The sequence below is a fragment of the Sinocyclocheilus grahami genome, unplaced genomic scaffold, assembly GCF_001515645.1.
Source record: "Sinocyclocheilus grahami isolate Dianchi unplaced genomic scaffold, SAMN03320097.WGS_v1.1 scaffold150.1, whole genome shotgun sequence".
NCBI lineage: Eukaryota > Metazoa > Chordata > Actinopteri > Cypriniformes > Cyprinidae > Sinocyclocheilus > Sinocyclocheilus grahami.
In genome coordinates, this window is record NW_015505329.1 from 1,480,374 (window position 1) to 1,499,746 (window position 19,373).

Sequence of the window (19,373 nt, forward strand, 5' to 3'; positions counted from 1 at the left end):
AAAAAAAAAAGAAATCAGGAAGGGGGCCAACACTTTTTCACACCACTGTATACAGTATATAAATAATTTTTTTAAATAAATGATTAAAAAAGATACTTTTTATAAAATAATATGCTTATGCTACACCTTTGAAAGCATTTCTAAGGACTGTATAGAAAGGCCTGTATTTTTTTCACTCTGTACAGTGCAGTCAGCAAGTCAGTGAAAAGAGGAATGAAATTCACCCGCAAGGATGAATTCATGACATACTGTAACTCATCTGAAACATTCGAGGGAGATGCTACCTCTGAAAACATTGTCCGACTAAAGTTAAAAAAGAATCCATGATTGTGTTGAGAATATTAGTGAATAAATCAGTAAGTCGTGATTTAACTCCATGGATCATGGGTAAAAACATAAACAGTGCCGTAATCAGATGAAGGCAGAGTTACTGCAACACTGGAGCAATTCCATTGAACATATCCAGGTGAAAAAAACAGAAACCCCCCCAAAATCGAAACTTATGAAATCAACTCAATAGCTCTTTTCACAGAATTCGTATATTGGATCTTTATCTCCAGGGGTCAGACACTTACAGTCACACTTATATATTTATATAAAAAAGCATTGATCCTTTTGAGGTTCGAGCACCACGTTGCCTTTTATTTCAATTAGAGACAAATCGATCTTCAGTCTGAGGTGTGAGGTGGATCTTATACAGCGAGAGGAGGAGGCACGACTGGAGAGACACAAGTCGAAAACAAAATACTACTTCTGGTTCTTCAGCTTACCATGCTGGAATATTACAATATTAACACTATCTGATGAGAAGTGCTGGTCTGATGAATACTGGAGAACACTCTAAAAGCACTGTGAATGATCAATTGCAATTGGAAGTACAATACATGAGACTAATTTGTTAATACTTTCTCAAAAAAAAAAATTTTTTTTCATCTGAAAACATGATTGGCAAAATTGCTGACGTTTCTGAACAGTTATTGATCACAGCAAATTGAACATTGATGACCAATACTGTATGTTCCTTCATATGATATTCTTAACCAACCATTAAATTAGAATTCCTCCACTAAAGTATCACTGACAGAAATTAAACTAGGCAGCAGCATGTATTTGCATCTACTTGCAGCTGTTAATGCAATCAAGATCCGTCATTAACGATTATTATATAAATAGGAGGGCTTTTCAGTTAAAGGAAAGTAAGGTGGTTTGCTGGTTTTCTACAGATCAGTGTGAACCATCTTAAACCAGTTCAAATCAAATCAAATTTCATGAATACATACACACTGTATTTTATTTTCATTGCATTTTGTAATTTTTTAGGGAAAGAAGGGTAATGTATAACCATTTGAAAATAAATTAAGGATATAAAAATTGAATACTATTTAATCTGCTGAATAATAAAACGTCAAAAACCGTACTGTGTGATGGCTTTGTACGTTTGTTGCAAGTGCATGAGACAGCTTATATTTATGATGTCATAATACTATACAGCAATATATATATATCCAACAAAAGTGCTACAGGTGTACAATGACCCCAGAAAGTATTTGCACACTTCAGCCGCACTTCATGTCTTTGCATTAGATAACACAATACCAAACGGAGTGAAATTCACTTTGTTTTAAAATTACATGATTTCAAAAATAAATGTATGACCTAATCTGTTTTGTATTTCTGATGAGTGTTCACAGTCCTTTTAGAAGCAGCATAAATGCAATGTAATAATTGGCCTATATATTATAATATATATTGGTTTATAATACACACACACACACACACACACACACACACACACACTCACTCATAATAGTCACACATAGGTTCATAAGAATCATTTGTTCATGAATCTGACTACACTGGACACTTTATATGTTTTTGACTTACTAGAAAGAACCAGTTCGTAAGAGTCAGTGACTCTGGAATCTGACTACACTGGTTGTATAATAGGTTTTTGATTCAGTATAAAGCATTGGTTCACAAGAGTCATTCATTCGAGAAATGGAAAACAAAGGACAAGTTGTATGTTTTTGATTCACTAAAAAGAACTGACTCATAAGAATCAGTCACTCGGGGATCTGACTATATTGGTCACATTTTATGTTTCTGATTCAGTATAAAGTATCAGTTCACCAGACTCATCCGTTTGGGAATAGGACTACACTGGACATGTCATACAAACTGGCTGTGTGTTTTCTTTTCAGCTTTTCTTAGCTGGCAGACATGCCAGAAAAATAACTAAATGCAAAAAACTAAAGTGAAAATTTCATCCAATGTCCCCTTTAAAGTGTATCTTCCGTGTCCAAATACTTTGAAGGGCTACTGTATTTTGCATGTCCACTGTCCTGTGAGAATTGGCAACAATACTTCAGTATTTTTTTTTAATCAATAATAAGGCAAAAACTATCGGTCTTCCCATGAGACCCACTGTCTTGACATGTACATCATTTGTGTAATTAGATACCAGACATTGAAAGTGGGGCATAAATCCCCAATCAAAAGTCATAATACTGTCACAACCACTTTTTCCCAACAACTGTATAGCGACCATTTAATATTAAAAAAATGTCTGAATGGAAAACTATAACAAAAAATACATATTTAAAGTCAGTCAAAAGACACATCATAGAAACTATACAATGCACAAATGAGTGAAAACAAAAGGACGTGAGGTCTTTAAAGAGTCCCACTCTGAGATTGATTTTTACACTTTCATTGATGTGTTCCAGATTCATATTCGGTTGCCTTGAAGAATCGTCGGTTTAGAGACATTGTTCAATGGCGAATGCTTTCCTTGCTGCACTAACATAGTGCAAAATAATACCTGGAATCAGAGTGGGACTTCCAGGAGAACATGATTTGTCTTGTTTTCACCTTCCATAGAAAGGCTGCATCTTCTGTGAGCAAATGTTGTCCATGATATCTGAAGTTCACAAGTTTCCTTCCGTGTTTTCTACTGTGTGTTTTGGCATTGTCTGTTCAATAACTCCCTCCAAAAATATGAATCCTCTCAGCTGGGAAGCACAAGTCGGAAGAAAGTTGTTCTGATAAGGTCCTGACCCGTCGCATAGAAGACCACTAGCTTGACCGCAGTTGCATAATTGACAAATACTTGTAAGGAACTGAATATAAACAAAGGCATGATCTCACAGCGTTTGGAGATGTGTGTAAAGGCTCTTCCAGAACAAGAACATGAAGTAAAAACAGTATGAAGTATGAAGGTTTTTCGTTTGCGGCTCTTGGATGTTTCTTCTTCTTCAAGGTTGCATTCAAGCATTTAGGGTCCAGTATTGAGATGGTTAGGCATATCCCATTTGGAGGAGTATTTGGGTGAATCTCAAGAACATTTCTGGGTCATACTTCACCCCAAATACAAACGGTAAAAAAATAAGAAATTATATTTTTTCATGCCTAAAGACTATTTGCAATGTGATATTTTTATGAGAATTAAGCACAAACTACTGTAAGAGTAATAACTCTTATATTTTACTATATTTCACTAATTAAAAATTAATAAATCATAATATTTGTTATACTGAATTTAGTTTATTCTTATTTAAATAAAAAAAGAGAATCACCATTGACAAAACTGATAATTACAAATATACTGAAAGGAAATTGTTCAGATGCATGACAGTTAAAAAAAAAGTTTAGGAAGAAAGTGCTTAATTTTCATTAATAAAGAAATAATGTCATTTTCAAAATATCATGATGTACAAAGGTGCTAAAATAGACTTTGTTTCTTTTATGCATTTTTTTTTCATTAGAATTTGGGGTATAATGTGACCCATGTTTTCATGAGATTCAACCATTTGCTGATGATACTTTCATGACGTTAGTTTTCCGAGAAAGGCTACATGTCCACATCTCCGTCATATGCCAGGGTCAGGGGTTTCAATCGATTATTGTTTTGTCTTCGCTGAGGTTTCTTTGGCTTTTTGCTGAGGACAAAAGAATGATGCGGCTGTCACTCTCAAAATCTTGCAGTGTGGACACAGACTGTGTGTATATGCTATCTTAAGTGAAAACACTTTTTTATATTACGTAAAGACAGTATATATTATATATGCATATACATATTATGGCATATGATACAAAAATGAAATCATGAAATGTGTAAAAAAAAAAAACAAGATGATGAAAAATCATGATGATCAGGAAAAGTTCAGTCATGAATGATGAAATATAATCTGTGCCCTGATAGGAGCAAAGCAGCTGGACTTCATTAAAGACCACATTGGCCTGATTTGTTTTCAGCATTATTGCAACATATGACCATAAAAAAAGTTGCTGCTACAAGACCTAGCTAGTTGCCCACATAGGCAACATTTTCAGGTATAATAGATACAAAGTCTGTTCCAAAACGTAGGAAACATGATTATGCTGCCTATTGAAATGCCTAATTCTAAAGCAAAATCACATGCATCCATCACAGAGAAGACAATTCAAAAAGCATTACGGCATATCAGTGAAAAAAACCTGACCTTTTATACTAGTATTTACCATTTTATTTTAATTTAGATTTTATTTTTATATTTTAATAATAGTTAAAAGTTTTTTTTGTAATTTTGTTGTGTCTGTGCATGTGAATGTGTTTTGAATATGCATATATACATATATGTATATATACATATTTTTGGCAGCTTTTTTTTTATTTTTTTTTTATACTTAGTCTTAGTCCTAGCTCTGTGTCATATTTTAGCCATGCTGCAAAATGGTTAAACAAACTGATAATGTTCGTTTGATAGTTTCCTGACTGAAAGCACTTTATTTGGCCTTCCGGAAGTAGAAGCAATTAGGAATCATTGGTTAAGATTTATTTACAACAGAACAGCACAACCCAGATGTTCGAATTTGTGCAACGCATTTTATGGATGACAGTTTTTTTAACCTATAAGAGTACAAGGCTGGCTGTGCACAAAGGCTATTTCTAAAAAATAAAAAAAAAGGGTAAATTCCGACTTTGCTATGACAATCTGGCGCTTCTGAATCAGCGACTGTAAGTATGTTTTGTTATTAGTTTAAGTATTTGCTAGTGACTGTTCAAATGCGGAGTTTTGCGCAGAGTAACGCGTTGTGTGTGTGTGTGTGTGTGTGAGGGGAACATCGCAGGAGAGTGAACTGTCTGTCAGAAATCATAGCACATCAGCGGCCTTAACCGCGGCTTGTGTACTGCATCATCACTGTGTCTGTCACGCGACTCTGTTGCCCTTTCGGGCTTACACTGATGGTAAAACTAACGAGATTACTAACTGTCATGATTTTTACTTTGAAAGCTGAAGCTCGCGATTATGGTAAGGGGCTCTTAACCGAGGCTTGTGTACTGCAGCATCACTGTGTCTGTCACATGACTCTGTTACCCTTTCGGGCTTACACTGATGGTAAAACTAACGAGATTATTAACTGTCATGATTTTTACTTTGAAAGCTGAAGCTCGCGATTATGATAAGGGGCGTTACATTTCCGACGCGTGCTTGTGGTGTTCGGCCAATCACAATGCACTGGGTCAGGTGGCCAATCAGAGCAGACTGCGCTTGTCAAAGGAGGGGGCTTTGTTGAAAACTACGCGTTTGAGAGAGGCGGGGCACAGAGGACCTTCAATAATGTACAGTATTTGAAAAATAATGTGTTTTTTGAACATTAAAGCATGTCAACATAATCTGTTACACCAAATACAAAAAATAATGATCTTTAAAATAGCATCATATGACCCCTTTAAGAGAAAAGCTCTAATAGGGGGATTTAAACTTGACATCTGGCAACCTCAAGTGTGAAAAATTTGTGTAGGTCTATATTTCTTTTATAGTTGTTCTATCTCTATTTTTTTTATATACAGTATATGGATATAGAGAGTTTTTAGTTTTTAAACTACATTTTAGTCGTGTACAAGATATTGCATTTGACCGTCACAGTGTTTAATGGTGTTGTCTTATAGAAAAAATAATAATATTTTTTCCATAGAAATTAACACTAATTTTGTGTAATTAAAAAAAATGGTTTTAGTTTTATTTACTGATAATAACCCTGTTTAAAAGATACTATGCAGGCAGTAGGAACCAAAGCAGCCAACTAGGTTTTGCAACAGAGCTTTTTCTAAACCAGTAAAGCATAAATAAACAGCCTACCCGGGCAGCTTGATGCGTTTAGCATCAGATCGTAAGGCACAGACTGAGGTGGAGGCACTAGGCAGAGGGGGCTGAGATGTCAGGACATCAGGAGCCTGTTTCTCCAGCCTTTAACTGGCTCTTGACTCGGCTGCTGGCACTCAGGGCAGGTGTATGTCAGCTCATGGGCGTCTTGGCTTATATACAGTATATGGATATAGAGAGTTTTTAGTTTTTAAACTACATTTTAGTCGTGTACAAGATATTGCATTTGACCGTCACAGTGTTTAATGGTGTTGTCTTATAGAAAAAAAAATAAAAAATTTTCCATAGAAATTAACACTAATTTTGTGTAATTAAAAAAAATGGTTTTAGTTTTATTTACTGATAATAACCATGTTTAAAAGACACTATGCAGGCAGTAGGAACCAAAGCAGCCAACTAGGTTTTGCAACAGAGCTTTTTCTAAACCAGTAAAGCATAAATAAACAGCCTACCCGGGCAGCTTGATGCGTTTAGCATCAGATCGTAAGGCACAGACTGAGGTGGAGGCACTAGGCAGAGGGGGCTGAGATGTCAGGACATCAGGAGCCTGTTTCTCCAGCCTTTAACTGGCTCTTGACTCGGCTGCTGGCACTCAGGGCAGGTGTATGTCAGCTCATGGGCGTCTTGGCCCATCCATACCATCATACCGTTGGCAGAATCTGGCGTCCTGAGCGACCGCTGGATGGCACAGTAACTGCTGCTCTCGGCGAGGGAGGCATGGATGAGGGTGGGGTGTAAGTTAAAGAAAAACAGAACCAAACGAATGCATGGAGTGAATGGGAAAATAAAACGAGTGATGAAGCGAATGGAAAGGGTTGTCTTTCTTACCATGCGAGGTAAATCATCGACACTATAAATACCAGAAGGACAAAGACACCTGCCGCCACGCCATACACCCACGTCTTCAGCTTTCCATCTGAAGAGGCAAGAGATTTTTTAGCACAGGCCATTAAACTGAAGCAAAATGTAAAACTGTATAATGTTGAAATACTAAAAAAATTTAATCTTTTTATCTCACAATTCAATTTTTTCCTTGCAAATAGTTTATATCTCACAATCACAAGTTCTAAACTAGTAATTGTGAGTTTATATTTTGCAATTCTGACGTTTTTATTTAGAATTCAGTTTATATCTCACAATTGTGACTTTTTTTCTTCGAATTGCAAGTTTATATCTTGCAATTGCACGTTCTAAACTAGCAATTTTGAGTTTACATCTCACAGTTCCTTTTTTTTCCCTACCACGGAAATATCTCACAATGCTTACTTTTTCTCAGAAATTCGAGTTTATATCTCACAATTGCAAGTTATAACATTGTAATTGGGAGTTTACATCTTGCAATTCTAACATTTTGCTTTAGAATTCTCATTTTACATCTATAATGTTGAAATACTAAAAAAATTTAATCTTTTTATCTCACAATTCAATTTTTTCCTTGCAAATAGTTTATATCTCACAATCACAAGTTCTAAACTAGTAATTGTGAGTTTATATTTCGCAATTCTGACTTTTTTATTTAGAATTCAGTTTATCTCTCACAATTGTGACTTTTTTTCTTCGAATTGCAAGTTTATATCTTGCAATTGCACGTTCTAAACTAGCAATTTTGAGTTTACATCTCACAGTTCCTTTTTTTTCCCTACCACGGAAATATCTCACAATGCTTACTTTTTCTCAGAAATTCGAGTTTATATCTCACAATTGCAAGTTATAACATTGTAATTGGGAGTTTACATCTTGCAATTCTAACATTTTGCTTTAGAATTCTCATTTTACATCTTGCATTTCAGATTTTTTTCTCTGAATTCTGAATTGACATCTTAATTATTTTTTCCTTAGAATTAAATATCACACAATTCTGGCCTTTTTTGTGGTGGAAAAATGATCACAACATGCAAAATCAGAATTCAGAGAAGAAGAAAAAAAGAAGCCAGAATTGCAAGATATAAACTTTTTTCTTTTTTTTTAAAATCCCATGTCTAAAACAAACTTCCGTAAAATTGATTCATTGTTGACTGATAAAGATTACTTAAAAAGTGTTTGCTGAGTAATATAATTTCCTAAGAGAACTTAAACCAGCACTATTAAAATATGTTTAAGAGATACTGGACTAAAGAAATGGAAATGAAACATTTACCTGGTCCAAAGGGTTGCAGGTACCAGGTGCGTCCGACACGGCCAGGCTGTACCGTGGTGGGCAGGGTGGTGTTGATGGCCCGGCTGGTCTTCACATCAGATTTCTTGTCCCCTGCAGTGGGGATTTCGAGCACAGGGATGGGTGTACACTGCTCCAGCGTCCCCTCGGCCGTCAGCACCTCAGTATAGCCCTCCTCACACATACATACGCCCTCCTGCAGGGGGCAGCAAAAACACACAAATAAGATCATGCTTTCTGCTTGCTCTCAAGGCTTGTGACCCAATTCACACACCCAATAGAGTCCTAAACCCCAGACATTTTTGCACTCCCAGTTCCATTGTCTCAAAGTCAATGTTTTTTTTTTAATGGTTTTTGATTAAATGCCTGAAATAAGTGTTTGTGGTTAACACGTTTAAGATGACATGAAATACATCAGTAATACCCCACTTGTGATTTTACATGTTTTAAATAATGCGGTTGCTAATAAATGGCCAAATGGAACTACAGAGGTTGTTGGAGTCATTAAACGCCGTCACGCCAAACAGGTAAACTCATCTACTCACTAGTCTGCTTTTACAACCTTGTTGGGTTTATAATCATGCTCTTGCAATATATTCTAACTCTCCAACTTTCCAAGAGTTGTCAGAAGCTTAGTGATGGTGATGTTAAAGTCATGTGACCGTGGTATAGTTCATTTATAGCTTTTTACTTCTGGTGATTGCATCTTGTTGAACAAAATGTCTAAGAATCATAAGCTTTTGTTGGTCACAGAACTTATTTTCTGCAGTAATCCAAAAGCCAATGGAAAAAATATGTTGAGTTTTTGCAGAGGGAACCAGGATGACGCTAACTTCCGCACTGGCCTACAAAAATACATGATCCCTTCAGTACTCTATTTACAAGAGAAATAAATATTATCCCCCATCCCTAGTGGAAAGAAAACATCCACAAACTCCTCTTCCTCCTTTGTGCAAGGGATTGTGAGTAAAATTATTCTATAAAGCATGCACAATTCAAAAATTCACTAGAAGCATTACATCATTTGAGCAGCCATGATTTTGTATGCAATAATTCTAATCTTAAAATTATTAAAATGAGTCTAGCAAGCATATAAAAAGTTCATTGAGTATGCTTCAAAAATATAGATCAACTATATCCGAAAATAAAAACAAAAGCACAGCTTACGACCATGATTTTCTGTTGCATTCATTATGATAATTGCAGCTGGAGCAACTGTCTGCAGTTACAGACACCCAGGCTCAGAATTACCGTAATCCCACAGTCCTCTTGTGTCTTACCTCTGAGCAGAATGTCTGTGGTTTGTCACAAGGTGGATCACATGACTGGTCCGTCCCTGGCAGGAGCACTGGAGGGCATCCACCTGGAAGAAATAACAGGGCACAGATCATTTTCAAGCTTTTGACAACAACTCCATTCGGCAGAAAGTTAGAAATGGGCATATGTGCTAGTAGTTTCACACGATGGGCATCTTTTGCACAATATACATATTACAGTATATACTGCATAGATGCTGGTATCAGAGTCTCCTACATGTTCTGTAGTGTGTCATGATAATATACTCCATCTAAAACCACTGTATTTAAAAGAGCACTTTGCTAATTCATTTATAATTATTATGCAAGCAGCTTTCATGAGCTCATTTATGCATAAGCTACATAAAATCACACCGCAGGACCATTAAACATGACCTAGTGAAGGCAAAAAGGCATTTAAAAGTGGCAAAAAAAATTACCAAAAAAGGCTGATAGGACCTAAGATGTACTCATTGCTTTATTCTGTATGTACATACATATAACATGTATTGGCATCTGCAATTCCTCGTCAGCTGCTCATTCATGTGACTTAAAGAAACAGATGTGAAGCGGTGTAGTATAGCACCTGTGACGTTTATTCCATCTGAGCGCTGACACCAGATCGGCTGAGGACTGCCCATCCACTGGTACTCATAACACTCACCAACTAGATGGAAATCAAGAGAATAAATATACATTCTGCAGCCGTACACGTCACAGGTGTAGAGAGACCTGATAAAGGTGTTTTCATACAATCTTATTTAAAAGTACCAAAACTATTAAAATGGTCCAAAATGTGAACCAAGTGCATGGTTGACGATAGCCACTGACTTCCACAGTATGGAAAAAAATAATAATATGAAAGTCTATGGCTACATTCTTCAAAATATCTTCTTTTGTGTTCAACAGAAGAAAGAAACTCATACGGGTTTGGAACAAGTGGAGGGTGAATACATTATGACACAAATTTCATTTTTGGGTGAACCATGCCTTTAAAAGAGAATGCGTTTGTAACAAATCAGGCCGCAGACATCCAACAGCATTTCATGTCAAATTCTTAAATACATGCACATAAATATATACATGCTATTGTGAAAAAGAAATATGCTTAATTGTATTGAATCTGCACTTGTAGTGTACTTTAAATCTGAACAGTACATTTTTAAAAACTGTACTTGCAGATAATATAATATTAATGCAATAAAAGGCACTTTTATTGCATTAATATTATAGGCAATAATATTATGTAAGTACACTTGCAGAGAGTACACTTTCATGTTTCTCAACACATTTATGCACAGTACACTTTCTAACAATGTCATTAAAAGTTTCATTTTAAAGCTTTTTTAAAAAATCATTTTGTTTTAATTGTTTTGTTGTGCTTTAAAGTAGTATAGTTATTTTGATGTGTTGACTAACGTACTAAAGCATGTGTAAAGTACTTTATTATAATTTTAAGTGTAGTTTGTTGTTTGATGTTACATTTAAAAGTTAAAATTTTCAAATGAACTAAATCGCAACTAATTGTAACTATACATATTTAAACACATGACTTACACATTTCCGTAGAAATGACAAAGTATATTTTAGTTCAGCATAAATGCTTCAAGTAATTATGCAATTACTGCACATATAAAGTTATACTTATATCCTACTTAAGTGGGTCAAAAAACCTCTTAAGTTCATATAATTGCATTTAATATAAATTTAAACTATAATACATATAATTACAATTAACATGCAATAGAGTGTCCTGAAAGATTACATCACAAAGTATATTATTTCCATAATAAGTACTCTTTATATATGTATGCTCAAGTGTACTTCTTTCGCTAAGGTGATGCCATTTTAAAACAAACGATATGTGTTAAATATTAAATGTTAAATTCTTAAAATGATTCATGTTGAATAACATCAGAGTAAAGCAGTGTCTTTATGCAAATGAGAGAGGAGGAGCATGTTTCTCACTGCTGCAGGGCCGGGACTGCCACTCCTGATCGGGGCACTGAGCGATGTTCTCTGGTTCCTGTGCAATGACGGCACGTGAACGGACCTGCACCGGAGTGAAGTCCAAACGCTGACCCTTCACACACACACTCTGACACGGGCTCCAGTCGGACCACTCCATCAGGTAACAGTCACCTGAACAGATCAACAGAGTCATCTGAAGTAGCTTTACATTTAATTCACAACACTGATAACAGCAGAAGATGAGGTTCCTGTAAACGGTAGTCTGCTATGCAACAACTTTTTTTTTATATAGTTCAAATGTAGTCAGTCTGCCCTTGTAGGAAAGTTAGCTACATTATAACATATTTAAAAAGCAGAGAAGTACATTAGCGCTATTTAAGGGTGTAATATTTTTTAGATTACACAGTTATTAAATTATATATTTGAAAACACATGTAGCACAAAAACAATGAAGATCTCACACAGGGTGACAGCATTAAACCTGAAATGAAAAATGTATATTACATTAAATAAAACCAAAAAAAACACACAAACCTGTAATTGCAAAACTGAATAGAAAGCAGCAACAAGCAGCAATATTGCTGTATAAGTAAATATTTATAAGAAATTAAGTTGAACTAGATAAAAAAAGTTTGTCAAGACAAAGTGAAGTGGGCTTGAGAAAGCCAGAACAGAAAGTTTGAAAGTTGTCGGTTTGAAGTAGCTTTAAATATTACAGTTTGACTGTTTTGACGGCAATACAGGCTATTAGAAAAAACAGAGAGAGAGAGAGAGAGAGAGAGAGGGATGGATGGATGGATAGATACCTGTAGATAGATAGACAGATGATAAATTATATATAGACAGACAGACAGACAGACAGATAGATAGATAGATAGATAGATAGATAGATAGATAGATAGATAGATAGATAGATAGATAGATAGATAGATAGGTTGCTAGGGTACTTGGGGTGGTTGCTAGGTTGGTTTGGATGGTTGCTAGAGTGTTGCTATGAAGTTGCTGGTATCATCACATTGCTCGCATGTTTCAGACAGATGCTATGCTAGTTACAGATATCTATCTATCTATCTATCTATCTATCTATCTATCTATCTATCTATCTATCTATCTATCTATCTATCTATCTATCTATCTATCTATCTATCTATGCATAGCTTTTCCCCAATAAGTTTGCATGCAATGATGGCCTCACAGATCAAGTATCCTGTGTGATTTTAGTCTGTTACCAGGGCAGGGTAAAGTGCAGGTCTCCTCCAAAATAATATTTTTATCTCCGTCGACGGCCTGCTCCAATCCAGCACAGAGCTCATCCTCTACAATGCTGCTCTTCCCATCGCCGGAGCCATCTGATACAAAGCATGACAGGTTTCGGAAACGCAGTCCCACCCCGCACACCACAATTAACATGCAATAGAGTGTCCTGAAAGATTACATCACAAAGTATATTATTTCCATAATAAGTACTCTTTATATATGTATGCTCAAGTGTACTTCTTTCGCTAAGGTGATGCCATTTTAAAACAAACGATATGTGTTAAATATTAAATGTTAAATTCTTAAAATGATTCATGTTGAATAACATCAGAGTAAAGCAGTGTCTTTATGCAAATGAGAGAGGAGGAGCATGTTTCTCACTGCTGCAGGGCCGGGACTGCCACTCCTGATCGGGGCACTGAGCGATGTTCTCTGGTTCCTGTGCAATGACGGCACGTGAACGGACCTGCACCGGAGTGAAGTCCAAACGCTGACCCTTCACACACACACTCTGACACGGGCTCCAGTCGGACCACTCCATCAGGTAACAGTCACCTGAACAGATCAACAGAGTCATCTGAAGTAGCTTTACATTTAATTCACAACACTGATAACAGCAGAAGATGAGGTTCCTGTAAACGGTAGTCTGCTATGCAACAACTTTTTTTTTATATAGTTCAAATGTAGTCAGTCTGCCCTTGTAGGAAAGTTAGCTACATTATAACATATTTAAAAAGCAGAGAAGTACATTAGCGCTATTTAAGGGTGTAATATTTTTTAGATTACACAGTTATTAAATTATATATTTGAAAACACATGTAGCACAAAAACAATGAAGATCTCACACAGGGTGACAGCATTAAACCTGAAATGAAAAATGTATATTACATTAAATAAAACCAAAAAAAACACACAAACCTGTAATTGCAAAACTGAATAGAAAGCAGCAACAAGCAGCAATATTGCTGTATAAGTAAATATTTATAAGAAATTAAGTTGAACTAGATAAAAAAAGTTTGTCAAGACAAAGTGAAGTGGGCTTGAGAAAGCCAGAACAGAAAGTTTGAAAGTTGTCGGTTTGAAGTAGCTTTAAATATTACAGTTTGACTGTTTTGACGGCAATACAGGCTATTAGAAAAAACAGAGAGAGAGAGAGAGAGAGAGAGAGGGATGGATGGATGGATAGATACCTGTAGATAGATAGACAGATGATAAATTATATATAGACAGACAGACAGACAGACAGATAGATAGATAGATAGATAGATAGATAGATAGATAGATAGATAGATAGATAGATAGGTTGCTAGGGTACTTGGGGTGGTTGCTAGGTTGGTTTGGATGGTTGCTAGAGTGTTGCTATGAAGTTGCTGGTATCATCACATTGCTCGCATGTTTCAGACAGATGCTATGCTAGTTACAGATATCTATCTATCTATCTATCTATCTATCTATCTATCTATGCATAGCTTTTCCCCAATAAGTTTGCATGCAATGATGGCCTCACAGATCAAGTATCCTGTGTGATTTTAGTCTGTTACCAGGGCAGGGTAAAGTGCAGGTCTCCTCCAAAATAATATTTTTATCTCCGTCGACGGCCTGCTCCAATCCAGCACAGAGCTCATCCTCTACAATGCTGCTCTTCCCATCGCCGGAGCCGTCTGATACAAAGCATGACAGGTTTCGGAAACGCAGTCCCACCCCGCACACCACCTCCTACAACACACACACACACACACACACACACAGAGGTTCAGATGTGAGCGCCGAGCAGTCATAAACACTTCCTAAATCCAAAGATCAAAAGCAGGATTGAAACGGAGGAGGATCAGAGAGAATAATAGAAGAGAAGACGAGGTTGACAGCGAGATTGGAAACCAAGGTGTTGGAAGAGCGAGGAGTTCCAGCGCGGGTCGTTAACGCATTCAGAGCGTGTGCCGTTGGGCGACTGAGGTGTTTAGCATTTTACAACACAGTTCAATAAACATGTTTAAATTTCATGAGTCACAATAGAGATCAGCAGAAGAAAAATTTTGAACCTTATATTCATCAAAGAATCCTAAAAAAATGCATAATTTCCACAAAAATATTAAACAGCACAACTGTTTTTAACATTGATAATATGAAATGTTTCTTGAGCAGCAAATTAGCATATTAGAATGATTTCTGAAGGATCTTGTGACACTGAAGACTGGAGTAATGGTGCTAAAAATTCAGCTTTGATCACAGAAATAAATTACATTTTAAAATATATTCAAATAGAAAACATTTATTTTAAATTGTAATAATATTTTATAATATTACTGTTTTTACTGTATTTTATGCAGGCTTGGTGAGCAGACTTTTTGTTAAAAAATCTTACCGACCCCAAACATTTGAATGTGGTAGTATTGTGAACCTTAGTGTGGATTGTTTGACATTGACTATTTGTTTTTCTAAAGACTTTCAGTGAGAAAAATGCACAAAAACATGAATTGTGAAATATAGACTTGACCTAGAACCTTTGCAAGTCCGAGTTCACCAAACTTTGATTTTTTTTTCTTAATGGGAATGCAGTGCTTAAGTTCAAATTTAATGAACTCTGATCTGTGAATTTACATTCAGCCGTTTGATCTATAAGAATTGAAAAAGACCTCAACACGGCACTCGGACCACGGGCCGTACTGCCATCTGTAACAGGGTCGCACAGGACACGGCTTCCACTGCTCCATCTGAGACGGACACGGTCTGCCATCCCCCTGAGACGCCTCAACCACCGTCCGTCTGCGCCACATCTTCCCTGAGGAATTGAGACATAAGACAGAGAAATTAGTTTGAGTTCCAAACAGAGAACAATACAATTTAAAGTGCCCCTATTACGCAATTTTTTAGGTTGCTAATATTGTTTTATGAGTCTCCTAAAACAGGTTTACATGCATGCGAGGTTAAAAAGCACGTTAGTTTTCTCAAAAAATAGATTTAGTTTTACCTAATTTCTAAATGATTCGTAAACGACTCGTGCGAAGCAGTTCAAAGAATCAGTCTCTCTAAACCCCTCCTTTCCGTGAGATCTCACTGCTGTGATTGGTCAGATGGTGCAGTCCTTTGTGATTGGTCCAGAGCCGTCTGACTGTTTTTGTCGGCGGGCAAGTTGGTGACGTAGAACGTGGGCGGACATTATGCAAATGTGTTACTTCGTGACGTAGAGCCGTAACAGAATAAGATTCGAATTCCTGACGACTCGTTTAGGCGATTGCGTCCCTCTTTTTTTTGATAGACAATAACTTTATTTATCGTGCACTGTCGGCTTCACAACTTTGCAGATAGTTTATGTTCACATACAGCTACATGACACACTGCATGAAAGGTAATATTTGAAAAGGCATAATAGGGGCACTTTAATGTAGTAATACATTTATATGATTATATAATACAATTATATGATAGTTTGTGTGTGTGTGTGTGTGATACATTTAAAGGAGATTTTTCACAAAGGTTTGGGGTCAATATGATTTCTTTAATGTTTTTGAAAGAAGGGTCTTTGATCAAAAATACAGTAAAAAATATTTACATTTAAAATAAGTTTTCTATTTGAATATATGTTCAAATGTAATTTATTCCTGTGATGCAAAGCTGAATTTTCAGCATCATGACTCCAGTCTTCAGTCACATGATCCTTCAGAAATCATTCTAATATGTTGATTTCCTGCTCAAGACACATTTCTTATTATAATTGATGTTAAAAACAGTTGTGCTGCTTAATTTTTTTTTTTTTTTTTTTTTTTTTTTTTTTTTTTTTTTTTTTTTTTTTTGTGGAAACCAGATACTTTTCCCCCCAGATTCTTGGAATAGAAAGTTCAAAAGAACAGCATATATTTGAAATAGAAATAGTTTGTAACATTACAAATGCCATTGCTGTCACTTTTGATAAATTGCTGAATGAAATAGCTAATTTCTTTAAATAAAATTAAATAAATAAAAAAAAACTAACTTTTGAATGATAGTGAATATTATATGAGTAAAAGAAATTCCCAAAAGTTTAGAGTTTTCAGAGTGAACTATGAGCTGAACCTGTTTTTGACATATTTGGTGCTCTGCACGCATGCACACACAACTCCACACACTCATCTTTCAGTTTCTAGCTCAAGGCACGGCAGTCTCAGATAACTCTCTAGCTCATCCCACATGTGTTTAGCATAAAACTGCATACAATGCACTGCCTTTTGTCTCGCTCTGCTTTTTCTGCCTTATCTTGGAAGTGTTTGGCAGGAAGACTGCCCGTTTCTATCTAGCGCTTCCATCTATTTTCGCTGAACAGTACTTTCACAAAGTTCACCATTTCATTTTGTGTTTCTGAATTCTAGCTCCATTCTCCAATGCTGTCTTTCTTCTATTTTTCTAGAAGCTCAGTTTTACAGCCTACATACTTACCTAGTCTCAGGTGAGCATGGCACTATAACGACACCAAGATAATTGTTTTGCTTTATTGTCCTTTACTTTAAAGTTGCACTTCAGGCAGAAAATTTGATTTGAGCTTGCTATTTTGATGTGTTTTCTAATTTTATGATCAACTATATTGGGTTGAGACTAATACCATTATTCAGAAGTTTGGAGACCGTAAGATGTTTTTTTTTTTTTTTAAGAAATTAATCATTTTCATTCAGCAAGGATGCATTAAATTGATCAAAAGTGACAGTAAAGGTATTTATATTACAAACGATTTCTATTTCAAAGAAATGCTGTTATTTTGAACTTTCCATTCATTAAATCCTGGGGGGAAAAAAACAACGTATCACAGTTTCCACAAAAATATGAAGCAGCACAACTGTTTTGAACATTGATAATAATCAGAAATGTTTCTTGAACGGCAAATCAGCATATTAGAATGATTTCTGAAGGATCATGTGACACTGAAGACTGGAGTCATGATGCTGAAAATTCAGCTTTGCATCACAGGAATAAATTACATGTTAACATATATTAACATAGAAAATAGTTATAGTAAATAGCAATAATATTTCACAATATTACTGTTTTAATGTATTTTGATTAAATAAATGCAGCTTTAATGAGCATATGAGACTTCTTTTAAAAGCATTACAAAATCTAACTGACCCCAAACTTTTGAACGGAAATGTATATGACAAACACATTTAACACCGCAGTAAGAAGTCTTATACAGTATTTGGCTTTACCTTCAAGGCCACAGGTCTGTGAGCAGTCTGACCATGCTGACCAATCAGACAGCTGGCAGTTGACTGGACACTCCACCGTACAGGAAGCATTCATCTGCCATTTCTTCTCTAAGCTCAGCTGCGGAAGGAAATAAGACACATTGTATCTTTAGCATTTGTGGAAAAAAGGTCATTCCAAAAGAGAAACATCTGAGAAGCCGAAGACTTCAACAAAAGTGGCCATATGGTCTGAGTTTAATCACACTTCTTTTTATTAGAAACAATTGAGATATAAATTTTTTATTTTTTTTACTATGGGTAGTCAACACTAGCAAGGTTTCTAACCCTGATACAAAGTGGACTGGTTAAAAACTGGGTTACAGGGTTAATATGCCGTGCATATGATTTATTGCCCACAGGGTCCAATTAAAGTGACCAGAGCTGTCGGATTTTGGCGGATCTTTTGCCATCTCTTTTCACATTAACCCACAATTTAAAATGGCACCAAATAACCTTGTTTCTTTTTCACTGGATCTCAACATCATATTAATAGTTATAACATCATAAGTGTAGATTTAGAGACTTAAAAATTGTATTACAATTTTTTTTCCTTTTTTTTAATGTTTTAGTGGTGTTTGCTAAGGCATATTTTTTTGTGGAATATACGGTTTAAAAGTTTGGGGTCAGTAAAATAATTTTTTTTGCTATAAATGAATACTTTTATTCAGCAAAGATGCATTAAATTCATCAAAAGTGACAGTAGAGATGTTTATAAATGTATATAAGCAACGTATATAAGTATGTATATGTATTAGGGATGTGCATCTCATGACTGAGGCCGATACGATACGCATCTCGATGCATAGCCAACGATACGATACATTAAAGATACATATGAAGCAGCTACTGATGCGATGCGATATGATTAACCCCTATTACGATGCAGTGCGATCCCATTTCGATTCAACACAATGCGATTCGAGACAATACGATGCAATGGAGAAAATATGATCACTTTAATGCCTCAAGGCCTGTTTCATAAAACAAGTTTACCAAATAAGCCAGGCTTATTTCAGTTAGTCTGACTCATTGTCAAATGATTTGGTTCCATAAAGCAAATTTAACATAGATCAACTTCTGTGGCAACGTATGCTGGGAAACTAACCTGGTCTAAAGCAGGTTAACTGTCAGACTAAGCTGAGTTCCTCTAACACTGACCAATAGGAACAGTGTTAGAGCTGTTACAGTGCAACTTTTTTTTTTTTACAGTTTCTAGCCAAGCAGAAAGGCTCTCTCTGGTTTTATGACAGCTGTACCTTTGCAGAACAGATAGCAGAACATTAGAACATTGCAATCTAAAATTTCTCTTTAAAGCATTAAAATAACTAAATTAAAA

The 19,373-nt window shown here is 35.7% G+C and overlaps 1 protein-coding gene across 1 annotated transcript in view; it reads right to left on the reverse strand.

The window, feature by feature from the left end:
• Window positions 1–3,748: 3,748 nt before the first annotated feature.
• The window catches only part of LOC107592172 (thrombospondin type-1 domain-containing protein 7A-like), a 158,669-nt gene continuing 143,044 nt past the window's right edge, over window positions 3,749–19,373 (reverse strand). Inside the window, exons 18-26 of the mRNA XM_016281573.1 lie at window positions 17,999–18,116; window positions 15,458–15,603; window positions 14,366–14,540; window positions 13,206–13,379; window positions 10,183–10,263; window positions 9,582–9,664; window positions 8,284–8,497; window positions 6,975–7,062; window positions 3,749–3,938 (exon numbers count right to left, since the gene is read on the reverse strand). Coding sequence (XP_016137059.1) covers window positions 3,851–3,938; window positions 6,975–7,062; window positions 8,284–8,497; window positions 9,582–9,664; window positions 10,183–10,263; window positions 13,206–13,379; window positions 14,366–14,540; window positions 15,458–15,603; window positions 17,999–18,116 — 1,167 coding nt within the window. The 3' untranslated portion in view covers window positions 3,749–3,850. The remainder of the gene's footprint in view (window positions 3,939–6,974; window positions 7,063–8,283; window positions 8,498–9,581; window positions 9,665–10,182; window positions 10,264–13,205; window positions 13,380–14,365; window positions 14,541–15,457; window positions 15,604–17,998; window positions 18,117–19,373) is intronic.